Consider the following 22,600-nt stretch of genomic DNA (forward strand, 5'->3'; position numbering starts at 1 on the left):
TTTTAATTAAGTAAATCATAAAAAAATTTAATTAAAAACTTTGTATAGAGTAACCAGAGCGGTGAATATACCACTATAATAATATATTTAATACGCATAATTATCTGAATTGTGCTGACTCAACCATAATATACAGCAGAGGAAATGAAGACTTACTGACTATTAACAATATATATAAATAAATAAACAACAAAGGATGGGGCAACGATGCATAAAATACAATTTGCGTGAATGACTATACTTATTATTGTGGTAGGGTATTTTAGAATCTATGGAAAGTGTTACCATGTAAACAAAGCCTAAAAATAATTCAATAATTAATTGTTTACATTATTTGTATTTTGACACTTTAATTTATACAACAAAAAAAATGATTATTTACAAAATTTGATGCTACTTTTCTCGTGATTTTATGTATAGAGAAATTAACAAGATAGTGTAAAAGGGGTACCTAGATCAAACGAGCATATGATACTTGAATCACGGTTATATTGCTGTATTGAAACATTTAACTTCAAACAAATATTGCGGTGATAAAATAGGTAAAATAAAATTTAATTTAATTATATTTGACTCCATATACTGTCCTAGAGATAATTTTTGTGTATTTTTTATACATATTCATGATAAAAAAAATCCTTGTAAACTTAAAATATGTAAGTACTTAAGAATATTACGGTTATTATAAATTAATTTTCCAACATAATTAAATCAAATTTTTTGTTTAAAATGTTCTCTACATATTAAGTTACCTATTTAAGTAAATTACCTACCTATAAACATGACTCAAAAAAACTTCCTTCTTAAAAACAGATACCGAATCATTAGTACTTAGCTGTTTTATTTATGGAGGAAACACTATTCAACTAAGTATTCTAAATTTAAATTTTACGAGTATACCTACTCGGCCTATTTGAAGAGCGGTAAATTAAAGAGGAACAAATATTTCGCAAAATTGAAACTAGTGGAAAGCGGTATCCAGTATTTGGTTTCAGGTTTAATAAAAGAAATAGTCCTCTAATAGGTACTCGCCTCCTGTGTCACGACTCTGACATCTCCGGTCAGCACAGAGTAATTGCTAATGACGTAAACCTGAATTTAAAAAGATTCAGTCCTTGATTATAATATAAATCGTGACCGGAAAATCATCTACTCAAACCGATGATCATTCACTAATTCAGTAGAATGTGTACTTCACTCACCTGGTAAGCTCAGCCTTTTGTACTGGCCTCGTATATGTCGGAGTGATGGCATATATCATGGGCAGATCACTCTTAACCTCCTTCTTCTCATTTGTGCACTGCGTCGTCTTGTTGGTGCTGGAGAAAAAAGCAAACAGAAAGATGAAACATATCACCGCATACAGGAGGAATGTCCGCTTCCTGATTCGAATGTCGGACGACATCGCGATTTGTTTATGTTAGCTGTAACGAAATTGCCGCGGATACGCGTCATCACCCGAGGAACATCTTTCGCAAACTGACGTAAAGCGAAGGTGTTGCCATGACACGCACTACCAAAACATTATTTTGTATACAGGCAACACTTCTCACCTCATTCAACTGCTGTAATAAAATTTTATTAAAAATATATATAAATTATAATGTTGAACACCCATTTACAATAATATGGGATTATTTTGTCCCAATATAAGAATTAGAAAGAAGGAACATACCGTGCAATGTCTTTGTTACTCTAGGGAAGTTAAATATACCGACGGACGATTAACAATACCTATACTATATATTAATAATGACATGATTTATTTGTTTATACACCAACATGAATAACAAATTATTAACTTTAGTTTGGAACACCAAAAGTATGGAATACATAGGTAGCATGCAAGATATCGGCTGCATGCGGAATTATTAATTGTATTATTCGTTCAAGCTATACTGCAGAAATGGCATTATAATCATGTAGGAAATTTTGGCGGGTTCAGTTTCAAAATGTTCACCGATTACACAAGATAAATAATATAACTGCAGTACATTTTTATTTTTTTTAAATAGCGCCAGCTGTGAGTATAGTAAGATAATATTACAATATTACGAACGATTTTTCTATAGAAACATAGGTAATATACAATTTAGTTAAAACCAATGTCAAATTGTTTTTTTAATTAAATAGGTATCTTTAAAGTTTCCATATGACTAAAAATATATATTAATAATTAATTTCGATATGGTGACAATATTAAAGCTCGATTCAATAAAGTTTTGATAAAAAGGATTAAAAGTTAACATTTTTTTTAAAATTAGAAATCGATGTTTTTAAAATAATAATAAAAAGTTAAAACCATGAATTATTCAAAAATATGTTTGCTGCTAAATTAAATTTTAATGATAAACATAACCATAAAATAATATGTAAACATAAGATGAGACCCTAAAAGGAATTCACATTTTGTAACTTTTATTTTTGACTACTCATTTAAAATGTAAATTATCATTTTTTTGGAGGTGGAGTATACCATAACGAAAATTGACAACGTCAGATGCATTTATTATTATTGTGGAAATTTCAGCGAGCATATCGCGCGGAAAGGAATGGTTCAAATCAAATCCCACTCCGTGCATATCCATAACAATTTTCATTTGTTTTGGATAATAAATTACCATGTGATTCCAAATGAAAAATACTATTAATGTCATTGATTTCTGTGGTAAAGTAAATAGTTTCTACTTTACCTACTGGCAATCTGGTATTTACAAAAAACCCACTCGCAAAGTTTGAGGTTTGCTATAAATAAACGATAATATTATTTTCACTGCATTTAGCATTGTACGCCGTCCCGACTACTAATTTTATTTAAATACATACATATGCCTGGGGATACACATAGGTGCACAATATTCTCAGAAGCTTCCACGTTTGCGGTGAGATATGAATGCAAATCGTATTTAATCCAAAGGTTTAGTTTATCACATTATTAAATACATAGCGGATTTGCGTAGGTACTCAAGGGTCGTTTAATAGAGTGGGCAATCCCAAAGGGAATTAGGGAAGAAAATAAATTAAAGTGATAACGATTCGGTATATTAAGTGACGTCCCTAGGCAAAGTTCCGCCTCTAGACATACTGAAAATCGCCCCTACCCCCCCCGGCATATACAAATTAGTGGATGTATTGATTTTTATTTAATAACATACCTAATAACAAAATTACTGGGTGTATCTCTAGTACCTGTACGACATTCTTTTTGTTTTGATATTGCTGTCGATATTCGTTTGTTGCATTTTGTTTTAATATCACAAATGTTATACTCAATGAAATGAAAAAATATACCTACTTTCCATAGATTTAGTACCTAACTACTGTTAATAATAATTAGGGACCACGACCATAGACTATATATACATCTAGACGCCACCCGTTGCATTGCTAAATGAAGCTGCGTGCCGTGCGTTTGGTTTGTGGGCGAGCGAACGAATTCGTCTACAAATGTTCGAGACCATAGACCATTTCTCTAGTGCTCGCACTAGACGCTCAGAATTAAAATATAATTTACTATTTTTTTTTACGTTATATAGTATTTTTAAGCGGTCAAAATGCAACCATTAGGTAAAGATATCCATAATTTAAGTTATTTTAAAGAAACACTAGGTCACTGATATTAAAATATATAATAATATACAAATAAATTATCACGAACATGTATCAACTTACCTATGAAACGTAATACCATCTTCTTGCTTATCAGTACGGCTACCATATTTTAATACAACACAGAGAACCATCTTTCCTACTTAATTAACTAAAAATTTTTACCACTGACTTTATGTTTAACACAAAAAATAGCAATTTTAGCAACACGAGCTCGCAGGTCATCGACGCTACGTGAAGCGATTCACCAGGATTTTCCGGCGATACTTTTGGAAACTAACTCACACATATGTAGACCTTTTATCTTACTCTAGCGCAAGGGTGCCGAATACTTTCTCACTCGCACTCATGCATCGTTTTTGTTCAGGCCTTGACCACGACAAATAATCTGACCTATGATAAAACTTAAATTGTCACTGATATTTTTTTTTTCAAAACACATATCTTGAAGCTTTCCTAGTAATAAATATCTTATTTTAGAATTTGAAACAGTCAGCGTTTTTGCACACATACTAGAATCCCGTGAGAGGATCTACGTAATCACAGAATAGATTAATAACTAGAATTCAGATAGGCTATTAATACCCCAATCATGGCCCCCACATCTTGAAGCGGCCCCCAGGCTAGGATGTTTGGCGGACCCCCCTACCTATCGTTAAGGGTAAAGGCAGTGTGACGCGCTACAGTGGCGTTTTCTATGGTGTACGCGGTAAAATTAGGGTGTATTTTTAGCGATTTTTAATATGAACATCCATTTGAATTATGGAGTTGTCAAGTATCGGCACACAGTTAAAAATTGCATCGCACAACAAATATAAATTATAATTATTAATATCATCGAAGTAACATAGCGCCTTTACTATTATAGCAAATTTGTGATCTGTGTTTATCTCATTTATCTGGTCGACTCGTCACGCCGAGCCCTTCCTGAGCCCGGGCCCCTAGACTAGAGCCCTGTCAGCCCCCCCCCCCCTTCGTGCGGGCCATAACCCTAATAAACTACATTTTGAATGTGCGAGTGTCCTACGTATGGCCCCTACATCCTGAGGCGGGCCCCCAGGTTAGTTAATCGACATGAAGTATAATAGCGCCATTAATATATAGTACCTATAATAGGTAATATATGATGTGTGTTTATCTCACTTACGCGGTCAACCCGCCACGCTGGGCCCCCAGGCTAGAGCCCTGTCAGCCCCTCCTTATGGGGGCCATGGTCCTACGAAAATGAAACATACATTATAGTGTGTGTTGCAACCTTAAAATACAAATATATTGAATGAGCGTAAGTGCATAAACCGAGAGCAGTTGTCAGAACGAATGACAAGTTTAAAATGACGTATTCTGGACACGTGTTTAGGTTTATCCCATATTCTTCCACACTAGAGATCGGTTGCCTGTTACTCCACACTCGTTAGGTATTTCAGTTCCCATTCATTCTGTGTTCCCTGTACCCTGTACGTAATATATCACGTGTTGTTAAACTGATCCTAATGCCGGGTCCACACTGGCAACATGTCGCGCGACAACCTCGTTAAATTTTACGATAAGTATGATAATTATCGTAAAATTTAACGAGGTTGTCGCGCGACATGTTGCCAGTGTGGACCCGGCATAACAGTCATTCTATGTAGGTATACAATATCATCAACATCTGGATACTTTTCGGTGTTTTTCATGGAATGGAACTATTTACCGGATTTTAATTATATTTAGTAGGTACTTGGTGTTTCGTAGTGGTCATTATTAATCAGAGGTACTCAACCAATAAAATGAATTTAATGTTTAATAAAAATATATTTATGATATTATAAAATTTAAATATGTAAATTCTATAAATCTATTGATTTGTCCTCGGGTGTGCCCCCGCGGGACATCACTGTGTATACTTATGTGTAGCGTTAATCGAAAAAGGTTCCGAGAACATCTATTTTTGATACAAAATAAGTGTCGAGTAGTTTGCCAACTATCCGGCTAGGGATTATTTATAATAATTGTAGGGTAATTATTTCAACAGAGTGCGTGCAATATAATTGGATTAAGGAGGAGAGAGTGTAATCGTAATCCAAAGAGACTTGAATTTTAATTCAAATACCTATCTCAATGTCATGTTAAACTTGTTTGTTCAACATATTATAATAATTTAATACTAAATTCATTAACAATGATGTTAAGTTATTATGACCGTCATTTAGTTATCATTCACACAACATTATATTCATTCAGAATATTCTATTAATATTTATTTTATTAATACATATTATCTGGCATTTTTTAAATTATTATCTGCGTACACCAGGTCACACAAAGTTAACGGGAACTGGTTTACACTACCTACCGGGTAACAGGGTACATAACAGGGTATGGATATCGAGTGTGAAAAATTCTGGGATAAATATAAACACGCGTTCAAGAATGTGTTATAGTGACGTCTGTCTCATAATATGCATTAAAGTTTGTCACGTAAACATAACGCGCGTTCAATATTTAAGGACAATTCGGCACGCTTTGTGTCCCTTGGTTTCATCGGCTTCATAAATGAAGCGAACCCTGGTTCAAAACTGTTACCATACTAGGTATGGCGAGCCAGTTCTCATTAAATATAAATGTTCCCTGTTTGCGCCTATTACTAATTAGATACTAGGCTTAGGATATGTAGGTACTACAAAATGAATAATAGGTAGGTACCTATCTAAAATATGTAGATATAATTGGAAAATAAGTTATTGAAATTTCATAATTATGTGCTAAAAAACAAAAATAGGTGATAAAATTTAGGTTAGTATTACAATAAATCATATATATTTCAACAGTATGACATTCTTTTTACGACACGTGTTTCGGGCATACATATGCGGTTCATTCTTCTTGCTAGGCTAGGATTTTCCTAGCTGTTTTGAGTGTCATTTAGTTAGTCGTTATTAGTTTTAAAATGTCGTCCACAACCCCCACAACCTTATTAAAGGATCTCGTCCTCAACAGGAAAATGCTGTGTTCCCTGGTTGCATCGCATGGTCCTTCCTTATCAATGCCCACACCAAAACTATAATATTATGCCCATTTTGAACTCATAATAAAATGTTCTTGGTTGCCTGTTTCCCACCTTTTCATTACCCCAATTTAAACCAAAATTAATAATACAATCGAATTCGGTAAATTCAGTTTAGTTCAATTATTTTTCTAGTAACATAATATGAATACCAGGGTCGGCTCTACCTTAGGGGTTCGAAGGGACCACCCCCAGATCCATTCATGTCAAAAATTCACGTCTGATATTTTTATTAGGGTGGTAATTATTCGCACATTGAGTAAGTCACAATTCACAGGATCACTAATTAATTTTCCAACATTTACGAAAATAGTATTCACATAAACTAAATAATACCAAACAAAAGTGTGTCACTAGATTTCAAAATCAGCTAACTCCATAATAAATGAATAGGAGAAAAACAGCTTTTTGTTTTCTCAAATGCACAGTCACAAGGGTGAAATTTTATATTATTTCGAGTATAGAATATTTAAAATTGATAAGTTCAAGAAATGTTAGAAAGCAGTAGTTCTTCAGAAATTCACAAAATAGTCAAAAATACCAAAAAGTGGACTTGGCTGCTTTGAAATCTAACGACACAAGTAACGTATCACATTTAAAAAATATAATACCCCGTTAACACGTACATGGATTTACTGTTGACAGTAAGTGTTAACGCGGCCATAACAAGAAAATGTAATGTATTATCCTGCAGTTGCAAGCTTGCATGCATGAATCAAAAAAAGTTTGGAAGCTTCTGAAATTCGATCTGAGCCTGCGCAGTAGAACGATAGTGGCGAACCTGTCGGCAAAAAACGAACTACTTATACACATTTTGAGGTTAACCGATTTTCACTACCTGTCAAATAGTACCATCAAATGACAACACGCACTATTGCTGCCAGTCAATCCATGTACGTGTACATGCGCTATAAGTATTTTGCAACATAGAAAAAGGACGTAATTCACAAAGCGAATTCACCGAATATAGAAACAAAACAAAATTGATTGTAATTTATTCCTTACGCCTTACATGACCGAGTTAACAATAATTAATAATTATATTACAGACAAGTTGAATGTCCGAAGAGGAGTTGCATAATACGCCATTATTTTAGATGGCACTTGATATTTAAATAAATACCACAACATTAATTACACTAGAATGGTCCAGCTCTGAGATTGGCGTTCGGGTAAAATTAAATTGGTACCAAGAATACGAAATTAACTTTACGAGTAGGTAGGTATATGTAAAATAAAATAGTGCCTATATATAAATATAAATAAATTATAAAAGGTTATTGTTAATTTGATTTCACATTTGAAATCAACAAAAATGCATCAAAGCGTAAATCCAATTAGGTTGCAATAAAAAATAGATAATAATTATTTAGAAACTTTGTTTCCGTAACTGATTGAAGGGCGACTGTAATAAATTAATAATACTAGCTGAGCCAGCTGGCTCTCGCCAGTCTTTCTCGCTAGGTCTTGCAGACAGCTTTTCGTCATAATGACTTTGTGTTGGATTTTAATATAATAATTGTAAAGTGTGTATAGACGGCGCCATAGTTTTCCCTTCGGGATGGATTTTCATTCACGTCAGACAATTGAAAATTTATCTGATTTGTCAGTTTTACGATCTGCATGTCGTCACTGCCAATACAAATTTGGAGTCATGTGCGTAGTCTATTCTGGAGTCTGGCCTTCTCAATATCATCTGACACCATTTCAGACTGCTAAGCCTAGCAGAACAGCTGGCAATCGCCGATTGATACCACTGTCATTTTAATTTTACTACAATATATGTGTAGGTATGTGCATTTAAATATGATAAATAATTATACATCTCAATCGTGATTATCATTAATAGCGATCCAATATAACGCAAATATTAATCTCTTTCGGGTCCCATTTACATAATAGAAAAAGGTTAGCAGCATAAAAATAAATTTAAACATTATTTTGTTTCATTGTCTATAAAAAATTAATGCTTGGAGCCATAGAATAATATTTAAAAAATCATATTTTGATTTAAAAATTAACCTTTAACAATATAGTTTCCCGGTGCGGGATATTCATATCGAGACAAATGTTGATAAATAATGAAGCAATACATATTATATCTGATAAGAATAGGAATTTATAAGACCTAAAGATGTGGAATCAGCTTAAAAAGGCCTTCATCCAGCAGTGGATTGATACAGGTTGATAACGATAATGACGATATAAATGGGTAGGTATATAAAATCAGAAATTTAAAAAAATATTGCAGTTTATATGACCAAGAAGAGTAGAATTAGGTTGGGATAACCTTCATCCAGCAGTGGATTAATCTTGGTTGATGATGATAATGACGATTATATGAATGGGTAAAGATAATATGAGCAATTTTGATAAATATAGCAATTCATATGACCGACAGAAATTCAAACAACTTAGAGAGGCCTTCATCCACCGGTGGATTGATTCAGGCTCATAATGATAATGGAAATATAAATAGATATAATATAATATCACCGATTTTGATAAATACAGCAATTCAAATGACAGAAAGGAGTAGAATCAGGCATGGGAGGCCTTTATCCAGCAGTAGATGAGTTCAGGTCAATGATGATAAGGACGATAGAAATGGGTATAATATAGTAGTAGAATCAGGTTGCGGAACTCTTCATCCAGCATTGAATTGATCCTGGTTGATGATGATGACCATATGAATATGTAGATAAATGTAATATCAACGATTTTGATAAATACATAAATTCATATCACAGAAAGGAGTAAAATCAGGCTAAGGAGGTCTTTAAGTAGTGGATTGGTTCAGGTCGATGATGATGATGATGACGATATGAATATGTAAATAAATATAATTTCACCAATTTTGATAAATACAGAAATTTATATGACAGAAAGGTGTAGAATCAGGCTAGCGAGGTCTTTATTAAGCAGTGGATTGTTTCAGGTCGACGATGATGATGATGATAATGATGATAATGACGATATGAATATGTAAATAAATATAATATCACCGATTTTGATAAATACAGCAATTCATATGACAGAAAGGAGTATAATCAAGCTAGGGAGGTCTTTATTAAGCAGTGGATTGGTTCAGATCGATGATGATGATAATGATAATGACGATATGAATATGTAGATAAATATAATATCACCGATTTTGATAAATACAGCAATGCATATGACAGAAAGGAGTAGAATCAGGCTAAGGAGGTCTTTAAGTAGTGGATTGGTTCTGGTTGATGATGATGATGATGACGATATGAATATGTAAATAAATATAATATCACCGATTTTGATTAATACAGAATTTCATATGACAGAAAGGAGTAGAATCAGGCTATCTAGGTCTTTATTAAGCAGTGGATTGGTTCAGGTCGATGATGATGATGATGATAATGATGATAATGACGATATGAATATGTAAATCAATATAATATCACCGATTTTGATAAATACAGCTATACATATGACAGAAATAAGTAGAATCAAGCTAGGAAGGTCTTTATTAAGCAGTGGATTGGTTTAGGTCGATGATGATGATGATGACGATATGAATATGTAGATAAATATAATATCACCGATTTTGATAAATACAGCAATGCATATGACAGAAAGGAGTAGAATCAGGCTAAGGAGGTCTTTAAGTAGTGGATTGGTTCTGGTTGATGATGATGATGATGATGACGATATGAATATGTAAATAAATATAATATCACCGATTTTGATTAATACAGAATTTCATATGACAGAAAGGAGTAGAATCAGGCTATCTAGGTCTTTATTAAGCAGTGGATTGGTTCAGGTCGATGATGATGATGATGATGATGATGATAATGACGATATGAATATGTAAATAAATATAATATCACCGATTTTGATAAATACAGCAATTCATATGACAGAAATAAGTAGAATCAAGCTAGGGAGGTCTTTATTAAGCAGTGGATTGGTTTAGGTCGATGATGATGATGATGACGATATGTATATGTAGATAAATATAATATCACCGATTTTGATAAATACAGCAATTCATATGACAGAAATAAGTAGAATCAAGCTAGGGAGGTCTTTATTTAGCAGTGGATTGGTTTAGGTCGATGATGATGATGATGACGATATGAATATATAGATAAATATAATATCACCGATTTTGATAAATACAGCAATTCATATGACAAAAAGCAGTAGAATCAGTCTATGGAGGTCTTTATTAGGCAGAGGATTGATCCAGGTTGATGATGATGATGATGATGATGATGACGATATGAATATGTAGATAAATATAATATCACCGATTTTCATAAATACAGAAATTCATATGACAGAAAGGAGTAGAATCAGGCTAGCGAGGTCTTTATTAAGCAGTGGATTGGTTCAGGTCGATGATGATGATGATGATTAATGATGATAATGACGATATGAATATGTAAATAAATATAATATCACCGATTTTGATAAATACAGCAATTCATATGACAGAAATAAGTAGAATCAAGCTAGGGAGGTCTTTATTTAGCAGTGAATTGGTTTAGGTCGATGATGATGATGATGACGATATGAATATATAGATAAATATAATATCACCGATTTTGATAAATACAGCAATTCATATGACAAAAAGCAGTAGAATCAGTCTATGGAGGTCTTTATTAGGCAGAGGATTGATCCAGGTTGATGATGATGATGATGACATTATGAATATGTAGATAAATATAGTATCACCGATTTTGATAAATACAGCAATTCATATGACAGAAAGGAGTAGATTCGGGCTAGGGACGCCATTATCCAACAGTGGATTGGTTCAAGTCGATGATGATAAGATGGATAGAAATATGTATAATATCACAAATTCGTTGAACTAATAGTAGTAGAATCAGGTTGCGGAACTCTTCATCCAGCAGTGGATTGATCCTGGTTGATGATGATGATGATTATGATGACGATATGAATATGTAGATAAATAACATTAAAAATTCAATACTGTCAAAAATACAATCAACGTAGAGAGGCCTTCATCCAGCAGTGGATTTATTGAGGCTCGTGATAATAATGGCATTATATATAGCTAGGTAGATAATAATATAATATTACTGATTTTGATACATATAACAATTCATGTGTAAGTAAGCAGTCGAATAAGGCTGAGGAGGCCTTCATCCAGTAGTGGATAGGTCTAGATTGATGATGATAGGGACGATAAAAATAGGTAGATATTATACAATATGACTCATTTTGATAACTATAACAATTCGTATTAATTTCTTTCATTGTTTGCAATGGCAACTTTGTTAGTTTAATATGACTATATTGTGATCTATGGAAATTAGTAGCCTAGGTAATTATTCATTAAAAAAATAGTGTGTGAACAGCCACAAATAAGTATTTAAAAAATCAAATTTGGAATATCACGTTATCTATGAAATGGCGGACAGAGGCGGGTGCGCCTGTCATAATTTTATTTACGTAGTGAATCGTACCAATATTATGGTTTTTTCACCGGAAAAAAGTGCGCCAATGCCTACATTACGATATTTGAATAAAAATAATCGAATTTGTTTGTCAAATAAAGGATTAGAAGGTCTTAAGCGACGAAGACGTCATTCTGCTGTACGTTAAATGAAATATGGCGTATCGTATACGGTATGTAAGAAAATATCGGATATAAACGTCACGTACCTGTAAAATCATTGAAAATATCTGAAATGTGGTCAATTCAAACGGTAGATGAATCGGTAGCGCACATTTTGTATTGACGATGTAAAAATAACAATAAAATGTCGCTTAAATGAGCTGTTAGTGAATTTTCCAAAATCTCTTAGGATAATAATATATAAAAGATACTGGAGACATCTAGTGATGCAATTACGAAACGTAATCAAAACACTTGGCTGAAAATTATATTAAAATTAGTATGTAGCTGTACCTTATTTAAAAATAATAAAACAAAATTGGAATAGCATAGTTAAACCGATGTTTGGTTAGTATCATTTATTATGTTTCTTATGATCCTTACCTAGGTGTGGCATGGTATATGAAAGTATGGTGAAGCCGGCAAGTATGACGAAAAAGTATGGTGAAACAGGTTGGTAATCAATTTGCGGCAAAATTTCCACGTTAACATTATTTTATATGGGTACGTTATAATGACAAAAGTAAATCCTCCCTGATGCCCTGCATTTTTTTTATCGCGTCGCCATTTCTCGTGAGTTATCAGCTGTTGTCGGCATGCTTCATTCAGTTCTATGAGGAAGCCAAATCGTTGCCTATCTCTACTTTTAATACATCTATGATCCTTACCAATGGCATTTATTGTGACTAATAAAATAAGTCTCCGTCAAAGTTGTTTAAATCAATCATATACCTAGTTCATAAAATCAAAATGATAACATAATATAAATTATAATTTTGTATCATTATGTAAAACGGGATTCTATCAAGTAAATAATATACTCAAATAACACATAATTTATGGTTTAAAAAAATCTAGGCAATAAAATGTTGTTTATTATTAATTGAACTGGCATTTTATACGCTTTATAACATTGCACTTTTTTGCAGTTTTTCTTTCTTCTTTCTTTCGACCATGTCCGATCCTAATAGGATCATAATATGGGTCTCCACAGAGTGGAAAACACACAAATTGAAAAACAATATGTATACTTGCCAGACCCAGGATTCAAACCTGGGACCCTCGACACTAGACCGGCGCTTAGGCCACGCGGCCATCGTAGGTTTTTACTACACTGATATGCCTCTTTGCCTGATTACCACCTCGCATAAAATTAGATCAATAATAATAATGACGTGTATTAATATAATATCATCTAATAAATACATAAATAAACAGGTAATATAATATGTAAAATAAATATTTTTAGAATATAATATGAAACCATTGCCATCCTAGAGCCGGAGTGCAAAATAATGAAATGGCAACTCTACCTACAACTCTACCACAGTGGTTTTGTAACATTTTTTTTTGTAAATGATTTATAAACATAAAATAATAAACAGATAACACAGATCTCTTGCATGACTTTACAATCATGAGCCTTTGCTGTCCCGAAATTTCGTAGAATTAAGAACAATTAAATGTTTCAAAACCATGCAAGGCAAATATTTGTTAGGAAGATTTTTTTCGTCTGAACGGTTGTCTACCAATTTTTTTCCCGAGCAATCAAAAAATAAAAACAATACCAAGGCGGTTTTCCTCCGAAACAAATCTGCCAACTTTTTTTTTTGTTAATTTGTAGTGAAGATTTCTCGAATTCTCAAGAATTTCATTTACCTACAATTTTTCCTGGAACGATCTTGATATTTCATAAAAAAAATCTCGAAAATTCTCCATCACAGATTGATTGTAATCATTATTTTAAAGAGCAATAAATTATTTGTCCTCTATTTATGTTTTCCCAACAGTATTTTTTTCAGTAGGCTGTATTTAATTATATTTATCGTAATTCGGTCACTAGATGTCTCTAATACCTATTATACTCCAGTGGGTCTATTCTATACTTATCGAACACTAAATTGATAAATAGTATCAAACTTAGGGTAGGTTTGTATCAAAATATTAGCACTTATTGTAACAATTACACGAAGCCGGTTTTTATTGTTGCAATAAGTGCGATATTTTAACAGCAGCAAGATAGGTGCTGTTAAAATATAGCACTTATTGCAACAATAAAAACCGGCTTCGTGTAATTGTTACAATAAGTGCTAATATTTTGATACAAATCTACCCTAAGTTTGATAATATTTTTCACTTTATCACTTTAGCGGTCGATAAGCATAGAATAGACCCCCAGGTTAAATAATATTAGTTAACAAGCTTCTAGATATTCTGAAAAAATCGTCAACTATAGGTACAAAACCGCTAGAATGTATTGAGCAGTGATTCCCAATGTGGGGCGTACGCCCCACCGGGAGGCAATTTGAATGTTTTGGGGGGCATTGCGCAAATCATAAAAATTAATAAATAAGTCAATTGTCAACAAATCATTTTTTTTGCTATTTTGCAACAAACAGACATAATATATAGAATACTGAAATGTCATTTTGATTTCCATAGTAACGCAGGTATATATTAATAATTTAGTTGCTAGGACCACCCCCTTAGCAACCAATAATAGTGGATTGGATTACGGATTTCTTCCGAAATAACTTTTCATACAAAACAGAATTAACTGACACAGCGCTCGAAATGGAAAATTTTACGAACCGGAGCGCTCGATGATTTTACGAAAATATTAACATAGCTATCTAAAAGTATGAGTATTTTATAAAAATAAGTGTTAGGTTTTTTGTTTTATGGCGGATCTAGCTCAGACGGTCAAATTATTTTCCTACGAGATTTTATTAATCGGAACGGCGCTCCGGTGCGTTCCGGTCCATTTCGAGCCCTGAAATGACAATGAATTCAATTCTACTTAAAGATTGCTAAAAGTATTAAAATAATGCATTGACATCGTGTTCTGATGTATTCTAAAAGTTTCAAATATCTAGTAGTCGAAAAGTTAGTTAAAAATCGATTGCTATATTTGTACTGGATAAACAACCACCGGACAAACAAGAATACGAGCTAAGAAAAACGTGGTAATAATAAAATTTTGAATACAAAATACATAGCACGTCACTGAAAATGTCTACGTCTTTGGGGAGCGCATTGACTAGTCTTGCACCCCTCGCTAATGGTGCCTGATAGGCTTGACACGAGGAAACGGTTCCGATCTAGAATAAATCATGGCTGCGACCACGTAGGTAATTAACAGGCGCATGTAAATTCAAATTCTTTAGGACACCAGGATTGGAAAACATCCCTCGCGATGACAGGCAAAAATGTTTCAAGACCTATGAGATTCAAGAGAGTGAAAAGTAAGCATGCCTTGTAGAAAGGCAGTCGGAAAATAACCATGACGAATTATCGAAAGGAAAATACATAGTTATATTATGTTTTAAAATAAAGACATCGAAGAAATTTCTTCTGGACGCGTTCTAACATAAGCTTATAGGAAACCTATTTAGTATATATTTAGTTTTTCATATTGAATTATTTGAATTCGACTCTGTAGAATTAGTTGTATTACGCTAGTGTTACTCAATAATTTATTAGGCTGCAATAACGATTCAATTGCCGGTTGTAGTTGTTAATGGCAATCGAAAATGAAATGGCCACTTCACCGAATTACTGGGCAATATAAAAAAAGTATGATTAACCACCAAACGCATCAGTGATTTCAATGCGTATCCACGCAGTAGCCACAAAGGAAGAAAAAACAATTCATGCTATTCGAATCTGAATGAGTGATTCCTAATTCAAAATATGCACCTGCCGAATTGCCACAAAAATCTATTGTAACTAGTATTGTTTAAAAAAATCTATACAGTTAGGTACCTAGCAGGGGCATGAAAAATTAATATGTTCTCATAAATAGCAACACAAAAAGGGTCCGCTCCAACCCTTTGGTTTCAACGACGCTTTCAAGGTAAAACGATCGTATTTTGTTATGAGGAAAAAAGTTCTCCACAAAGACAATGTACGGGTGCACACGTGTGTCGTTTCCATGACAAAATTGAATGAATTGCTTCCTCATCCACCATATTCTCCAGATTCAGCTCCCTGCAACTATTCCCTATTTCGGGATTTAATGAAATGGCTTGGTGAAAAAAGATTTGGCATTAACGACGAGGTCAACAATGAAATAAACGCTTATTTCGAAGGGTTGGAGAAATTGTATTTAATATTTTTAAGGGATCACAAAGCTACGAGCACAATCGAGCTAAAAGAGGACTATGTTTATAAACATAGTACACTATTTATAAAAAAAATCGCGTCTACCCGGAGAGAGGTTCAGCCCCCAGTTTTAGAAGCGCTGAACTAAACAATACGTTTTCCTTAAAGTTACACGTGTTTTCTTACAAGAATGAAGATATTAATAAAGGTGATTAATCAAACCTTCTACAGCCAGGTTGCCATATGGCACTAATGATGGCACTTCCCACACGTCAATGGTGCCAGTTGGCGATGTTTTTCTACAGAGTGAGCTTCTTCTTCGTAAATTATGTCAGGATAATGAAAATATACCTTTCATATTTGTAGGAATTGCAATATCGAATGAAAATATCAATACCGGTATTTCATATTGAATACCGGTATTCGTAAAATAATTGGAAAAAAACAGAAGTATCTACCAATACATATAATATATGTAAAAATCTTTAAAATATTAATATTTTATAGCATGTGTCATTGCTGGTCACCATGGACGGTGAAGGGCGACGGAAGTAAACCAGACATCGCGTGATCCGATAAAAATAGTCATGTTAAGTCTATTATGTTAAATAATACATTTTATTTCCACTTTCAATACCGAATATATCGGTATTGTCTGATTTTTAAAACCGGTATTTCGGTATCTAAAAATACTGGGATACCGGTTTTGAAATATCGGTATTGCAATCCCTATATTTAAGGCCAGGCTCACACGACGTATAACAGTCCAACAAGAAAAAAAAATGACTATCTTTGGGAGATTAGCCTTAATAATCCTGTCGAAAAGGTGAAAATTTCATTATGATGTTCTCTCTTTTCTCATCCTAAGAATGAACATGGTAAATTAGAATAGAAAGTTTGCCAAACATATTTTACTGCTTACCGTTTCCAAGGGGCACTAAACGACCACAAGGACGCTCTAAAATCCGCTAGATCAACAAAATCATAAAGTTTAATGGATGTAGGTACATAAAAGCGAAGTGCTGAGGGCTGGTGGTAAAGTGGATCTAATCAGCTTGTAAAGGCCTCCATTCAGTGGGTTGATCCAGGCCAATGAATTTCGATATATCTTTTAAACATTTTCAGGTTATATTAGAAGGTTACATCCAAAAATTTACTTTGTAAATTTAATATTAATTTTTCGCTTATTTGTACTTAGAGCGCGATGCTCAATCGTCTGTCATAACTAAAATGTCCTTAGCCGAAAACACTATGGGCGTAATGCTCAATTCGTACTTACCATAAACTTACAGTAAAATTGGAAAGTAGCCGAAACCCATCTGTTAACTATAGATTATAGAGTTAAGGAATCCTTAACCATAGGCTACTTTTGTTATGAACTCGCCCCCTTCTGTATTACCATTTACCACTGACAGCTGCTGTCAAAATAAATTTACGTGTCTATAAAACAGCCCATACACTCAAATTCATTTAACAATTGATCTTAATATGGGTATTGAACAACTATTAAATATCCGTGACATTTAATACGACATATTTTCCTTTACTTTCGTTGATTCTGTACATGTTTTAATTTAGTAAAACCGATTATCGAATTGAAATGTCAGTGACAATGAATTATGAATTAACTTTTCTTATTCGGATTTAGATATTTATGTAATATAAAACGAATAGATAGGTAGTTGAAATATATAAGTACTTAGTTACCTACACACCAACATGGTAATATTAGTTTTAATCACTCTATATAATTATTCACATCATGGCATATTTGTAATAATTGTAAATGACAAAATCTGACATTTCAACGGCAATTGTTACCGTATCGGGAAAAACATGGGTCAAAAAATAACTTATATTATTCACTAATTGTGGAGACATTTAATCATTTTAATTAAATATTAATTGTGTATTTATAGTTATTGAATTTATTTTGTATATTTTTCATATTTTTGTCATTGTTTAACAATTACAAAATAATTTACCTAAATTATGAAAAAGAGAATTTTTATATATGGTATTATTTTCAATAGAAAAACAGAACGAAGCTATTGCAGATCTGGTGGACCATAGACAACTCGATCATAACTATGAAAGGCTTTCTGGATAGTGTTTTGTTGTAAATAAATTTTAGTTATGACCTTAGACTATAGATACATCTAGACGCCACCCGTTGCATTGCTAAATGAAGCCGCTTGCCTTGCGTTTGGTTTGTGAGCGAGCAAACGCATTCGTCTACAAATGTTCGAGACCATAGACCATTTCGCTAGTGCTCGCCCAAAGTGCTCGCACTAGACGCTCAGAATTAAAATATAATTTTCTATTTTTTTACGTTATATAGTATTTTTAAGCGGTCAAAATGCAACCATTAAATAAAGATATCTATAATTTAAGTTATTTCAAAAAAACACTAGGTCACTGATATTAAAATATATAATAAAATACAAATAAATTATCACGAACATGTATCAACTTACCTATGAAACGTTATACCATCTTCTTGCTTATCAGTACGGCTACCACATTTTAAGACAACACACAGAACCATCTTTTCTACTTAATTAACTAAAAATATTTACCACGGACTTTATGTTTAACACAAAAATATCAATTTTAGCAACACGAGCTCGCAAATTATCGACGCTGTGTGAAGCGTTTTGCCCCGATTTGATGGCGATATTTTTGGAAACTAGCTTACACAAATGTATACCTTTTATCTTACTCTAGCGCGTGTCAAAGAGATCGTAAGGGTGCCGAATACTTTCTCACTCGCACTCATGCATCGTTTTTGTTCAGGCCTTGGTTATGACAGACGATTGAGCATCGCGCTCTATGCAGAAAGCCTTTCATAGTTATGATCGAGTTGTCTATGGTCCACCAGATCTGAAATAGCTTCGTTCTGTTTTTCTATTGAAAATAATACCATATATAAAAATTCTCTTTTCCATAATTTAGGTAAATTATTTTGTAATTGTTAAAGGATGACAAAAATTTGAAAACTATACAAAATAAATTCAATAACTTAATAATTTAATGTCTCCGCAATTAGTGAATAATTAAGTTATTTTTTGAGCCGTGTTTTTCCCGATACGGTAACACTTGCCGTATAAAATAATGTCATATGATGTCGTTTACAATTATTACAAATATGCCATGATGATAATGATTATATGTAATGATTAAAACTAATATTGCCATGTTGGTGTGTAGGTAACTACTTATATATTTCAACTACCTATATATTGGTTTAATATTACATAAGTATCTAAATCTGAATAAGAAAAGTTAATTCATAATTTATTGACACTGACGATTCAATTCGATAATAGGTTTTACTAAATAAGACATGTACAGAATCAACGAAAGTAAAGGAAAATATGACGTATTTCACGGATATTTAATAGTTTTAACTTGCAATAAGTAATTAAAATATCGTATACCTACCAACGTACCTTTATTATTGTTATGAAATTGTACCTACTCATAACATTATAATAATATATACTACCTACCTAATGATGAGTAATGATTGTATAATGAATGACTAGTGAGTAATGCAATGTAATGAGTACTAATGAGTATGACTAATGACCTAATGAGTTAACGACTGTTGACAATTATTCACAATATAATATTATCGTAAGTATTGTGTTTCAATCGAAAACAAAAAATATCTCTTCTCTTTTTTCGAGATTGTCCATTATCGGCATTTTGCACGAATTCTACCATGCGCCATTGTTCGCAATAACTGCAAACTGTGTACATGCATATTTTGCATGTAGGTAGATGCCAAACGAATTAACACTAGCAATATCCACATTGAGATCAATTGTTAAATGAATTTGAGTGTATGGACTGTTTTATAGACACGTGAATTTGCAGCTGTCAGTGGATACAGAAGGGGGCGTGTTCATAACAAAAGTAGTCTATGGTTAAGGATTCCTTAACTCTATAGTCTATAGTTACCAGATGGTTTTAGGTTACTTACCAATTTTCCTTAAGTACGAATTCTGCATTAGGCTCAATTAGATACGTAGATTTTATTTTTCGGAATGTTGCAATAAAAAAACATACATTTAAATTTTTTCCACGAAGCATGAACCCAATGTATTGGTCATATTATGCTAACAACTTACTATATCTCGCAAAATGAGCGAGTGCGTAAAGCGAAAGGAAACTGTTAAAAAATCGACAAAGTGGCGTGTAAATAAAAAATGTTATGTAAGAGATTTTAGAGTAATTATTATATTGATACAATACAATAATATGAAAGAGTGCTAGCCGTGGTTCTAGCTCAGACTAACTAGGTTCTAGCTTTTCAGAAATATAGCTACACTAAATTATCGGCAGCGAATATTCGAAGTTACTAAACAGTTATTAACTCATTGTTAATTACGAGCACTTTACCATAATATCGAAGTAGGTACCTACCAAACATAGACAATATTCATAGTGCAGATTATTTATTTATTGTTGTCACATAATGTAATTTATAATATTGATTGCACATGACACTCGTCGAACAAGCTGTTTCTGAGAAATATTCATATTCATTTCTTTATGAAAATGTAAAACACCATCTATCGGAAAATTATCAAAGCCGCATTACTACACGGTTATAATACGTAAAAGTATTAAAATGACGTAGTCTCTTGTCTTGTCATACGACATAATATTATTTTGACATTCACAAGCGACATCTATAATATACCATTAAAAGCGTGCAATATGTCGTCAATCTAACAAATTGTTTCAAATTATTTGTCAATTGATCGTAATATCAATCCCAAAGACAAAACTTAAGGTGAATGCGCCGCCTAACAGAGGCACTCAGAATTTGAAATAATTTATCGATAATTCATATTTTGAAGGGTTTTAATTAGTTGAGTACCTAATCAATATGTATCGAAAACATTAAAAAGAAAAATATTTTTTGTTGTAAGTCAAAGATAAACTCACAGTTTATAAAAACTAAAATACAAAACAGGAATTCGCTAAAACATTCTGTTTTTATGAAATATTATTGCATGGTTATGTTCATCAATCAAATTTAATAGAGCGAAAATATTTTTGTACGATAAATATATAGTTATAAGTAAAATGTTGTCGACGAATTGAAAGGTGCCCTGGCAATGGGTAAGACGGAAGAGCTCGGCAAAATTGTAAAGTTCTTTAACAGAATTGGAGTGAGGACCAGATCGCGGATCCCCTTCTAGAAGGAAGAGACGATATGACAGCTAGCCGCAGTCAAAGCCTCGGTAAAATCATAAAAAAAAATGTATTTTATATTTATTTTAAAGAACACCGTTTTTATAAAAAAATAAAAATGTGTAACTTGAAATCCTTTTTATTCTGCCACTGGAAGATTATAGTAGGCATTTTTGAAACAAACAATATAAATAAGCGTTATCGGTTGATTTGTCAATAGTTCAGAGATAATTAATATTATCTCAAAGATAGTCGTTGGTTACGCCACTGCAGGGGCGGCTCTACCTTAAGGGTTCGTAGGGACCATCCCCACATCGTTAACATGTCAAAAATACACGTCCGATATTTTTATCATTGCCGTAATATACCTACGATTAAATGAACTATTTAATTTATTTTATCCATCTAAACCCGTCGCAATTTTATAGAGGTATTTATTATTATTATACAATTAAAAAATCGATGATTGTAAATTATATAATAACATAATAATGATTCCGCGATATTATAATAATTAATTAAATTAAATACGCCCTATTTCACGGTGACACCTATGTGCAAATTTAGAAAGCAATGGCGTTTATTTTTCGGTGGGGTCACTCGGTCCCATCCCGTCGCCGCGGTACAAAAATTTCGTTATATAAACGATGTGAAGGCATTAGTAAAATCATATTATTATAAGTAGCTTGTTACATAATGTATAATATGAGAAAGTATGTATATTTAATAAATTAATGGCCAAACCCCACCACCTAGAAAGTCGCCGAGCCGCCACTGCGCCACTGTATACTGTGATAGGCTAGGACTGGTGATATTGATCATTATAGAAGGCGCTAAATACGTATTACTCATATAATGCCTACTATTACTATCATTGACGTGATAATTTCATTTTTGTGTCGACGATATTGATACAGAGGTTTTCTAAGTGTGCAACTCAGATTAGTCAAAAAAATAATAACTCCAATTGGGAATTCATAATTAAATGCAGGCATTGGTGCGAT

General features: G+C 32.9%; 1 protein-coding gene across 3 annotated transcripts in view; it reads right to left on the minus strand.

Moving 5' to 3' along the window:
* GlcAT-I (Glucuronyltransferase I) overlaps positions 1 to 22,600 on the minus strand; it is an 86,814-nt gene that overhangs the window by 37,740 nt on the left and 26,474 nt on the right. For 2 of the 3 annotated variants that reach the window (XM_085949026.1, XM_085949027.1), the window contains exon 2: positions 1,203 to 1,319. In XM_085949026.1, the coding sequence (XP_085805152.1) occupies positions 1,203 to 1,319 (117 nt within the window). Of the gene's footprint in view, positions 1 to 1,202; positions 1,462 to 22,600 lie in introns of those variants that run through there. The other variant, XM_085949028.1, reaches the window with a different exon arrangement.

The sequence above is a fragment of the Rhyacophila brunnea genome, unplaced genomic scaffold (genome assembly GCF_057557595.1).
Source record: "Rhyacophila brunnea isolate RB1 unplaced genomic scaffold, BYU_Rbru_1.0 scaffold_21, whole genome shotgun sequence".
NCBI lineage: Eukaryota > Metazoa > Arthropoda > Insecta > Trichoptera > Rhyacophilidae > Rhyacophila > Rhyacophila brunnea.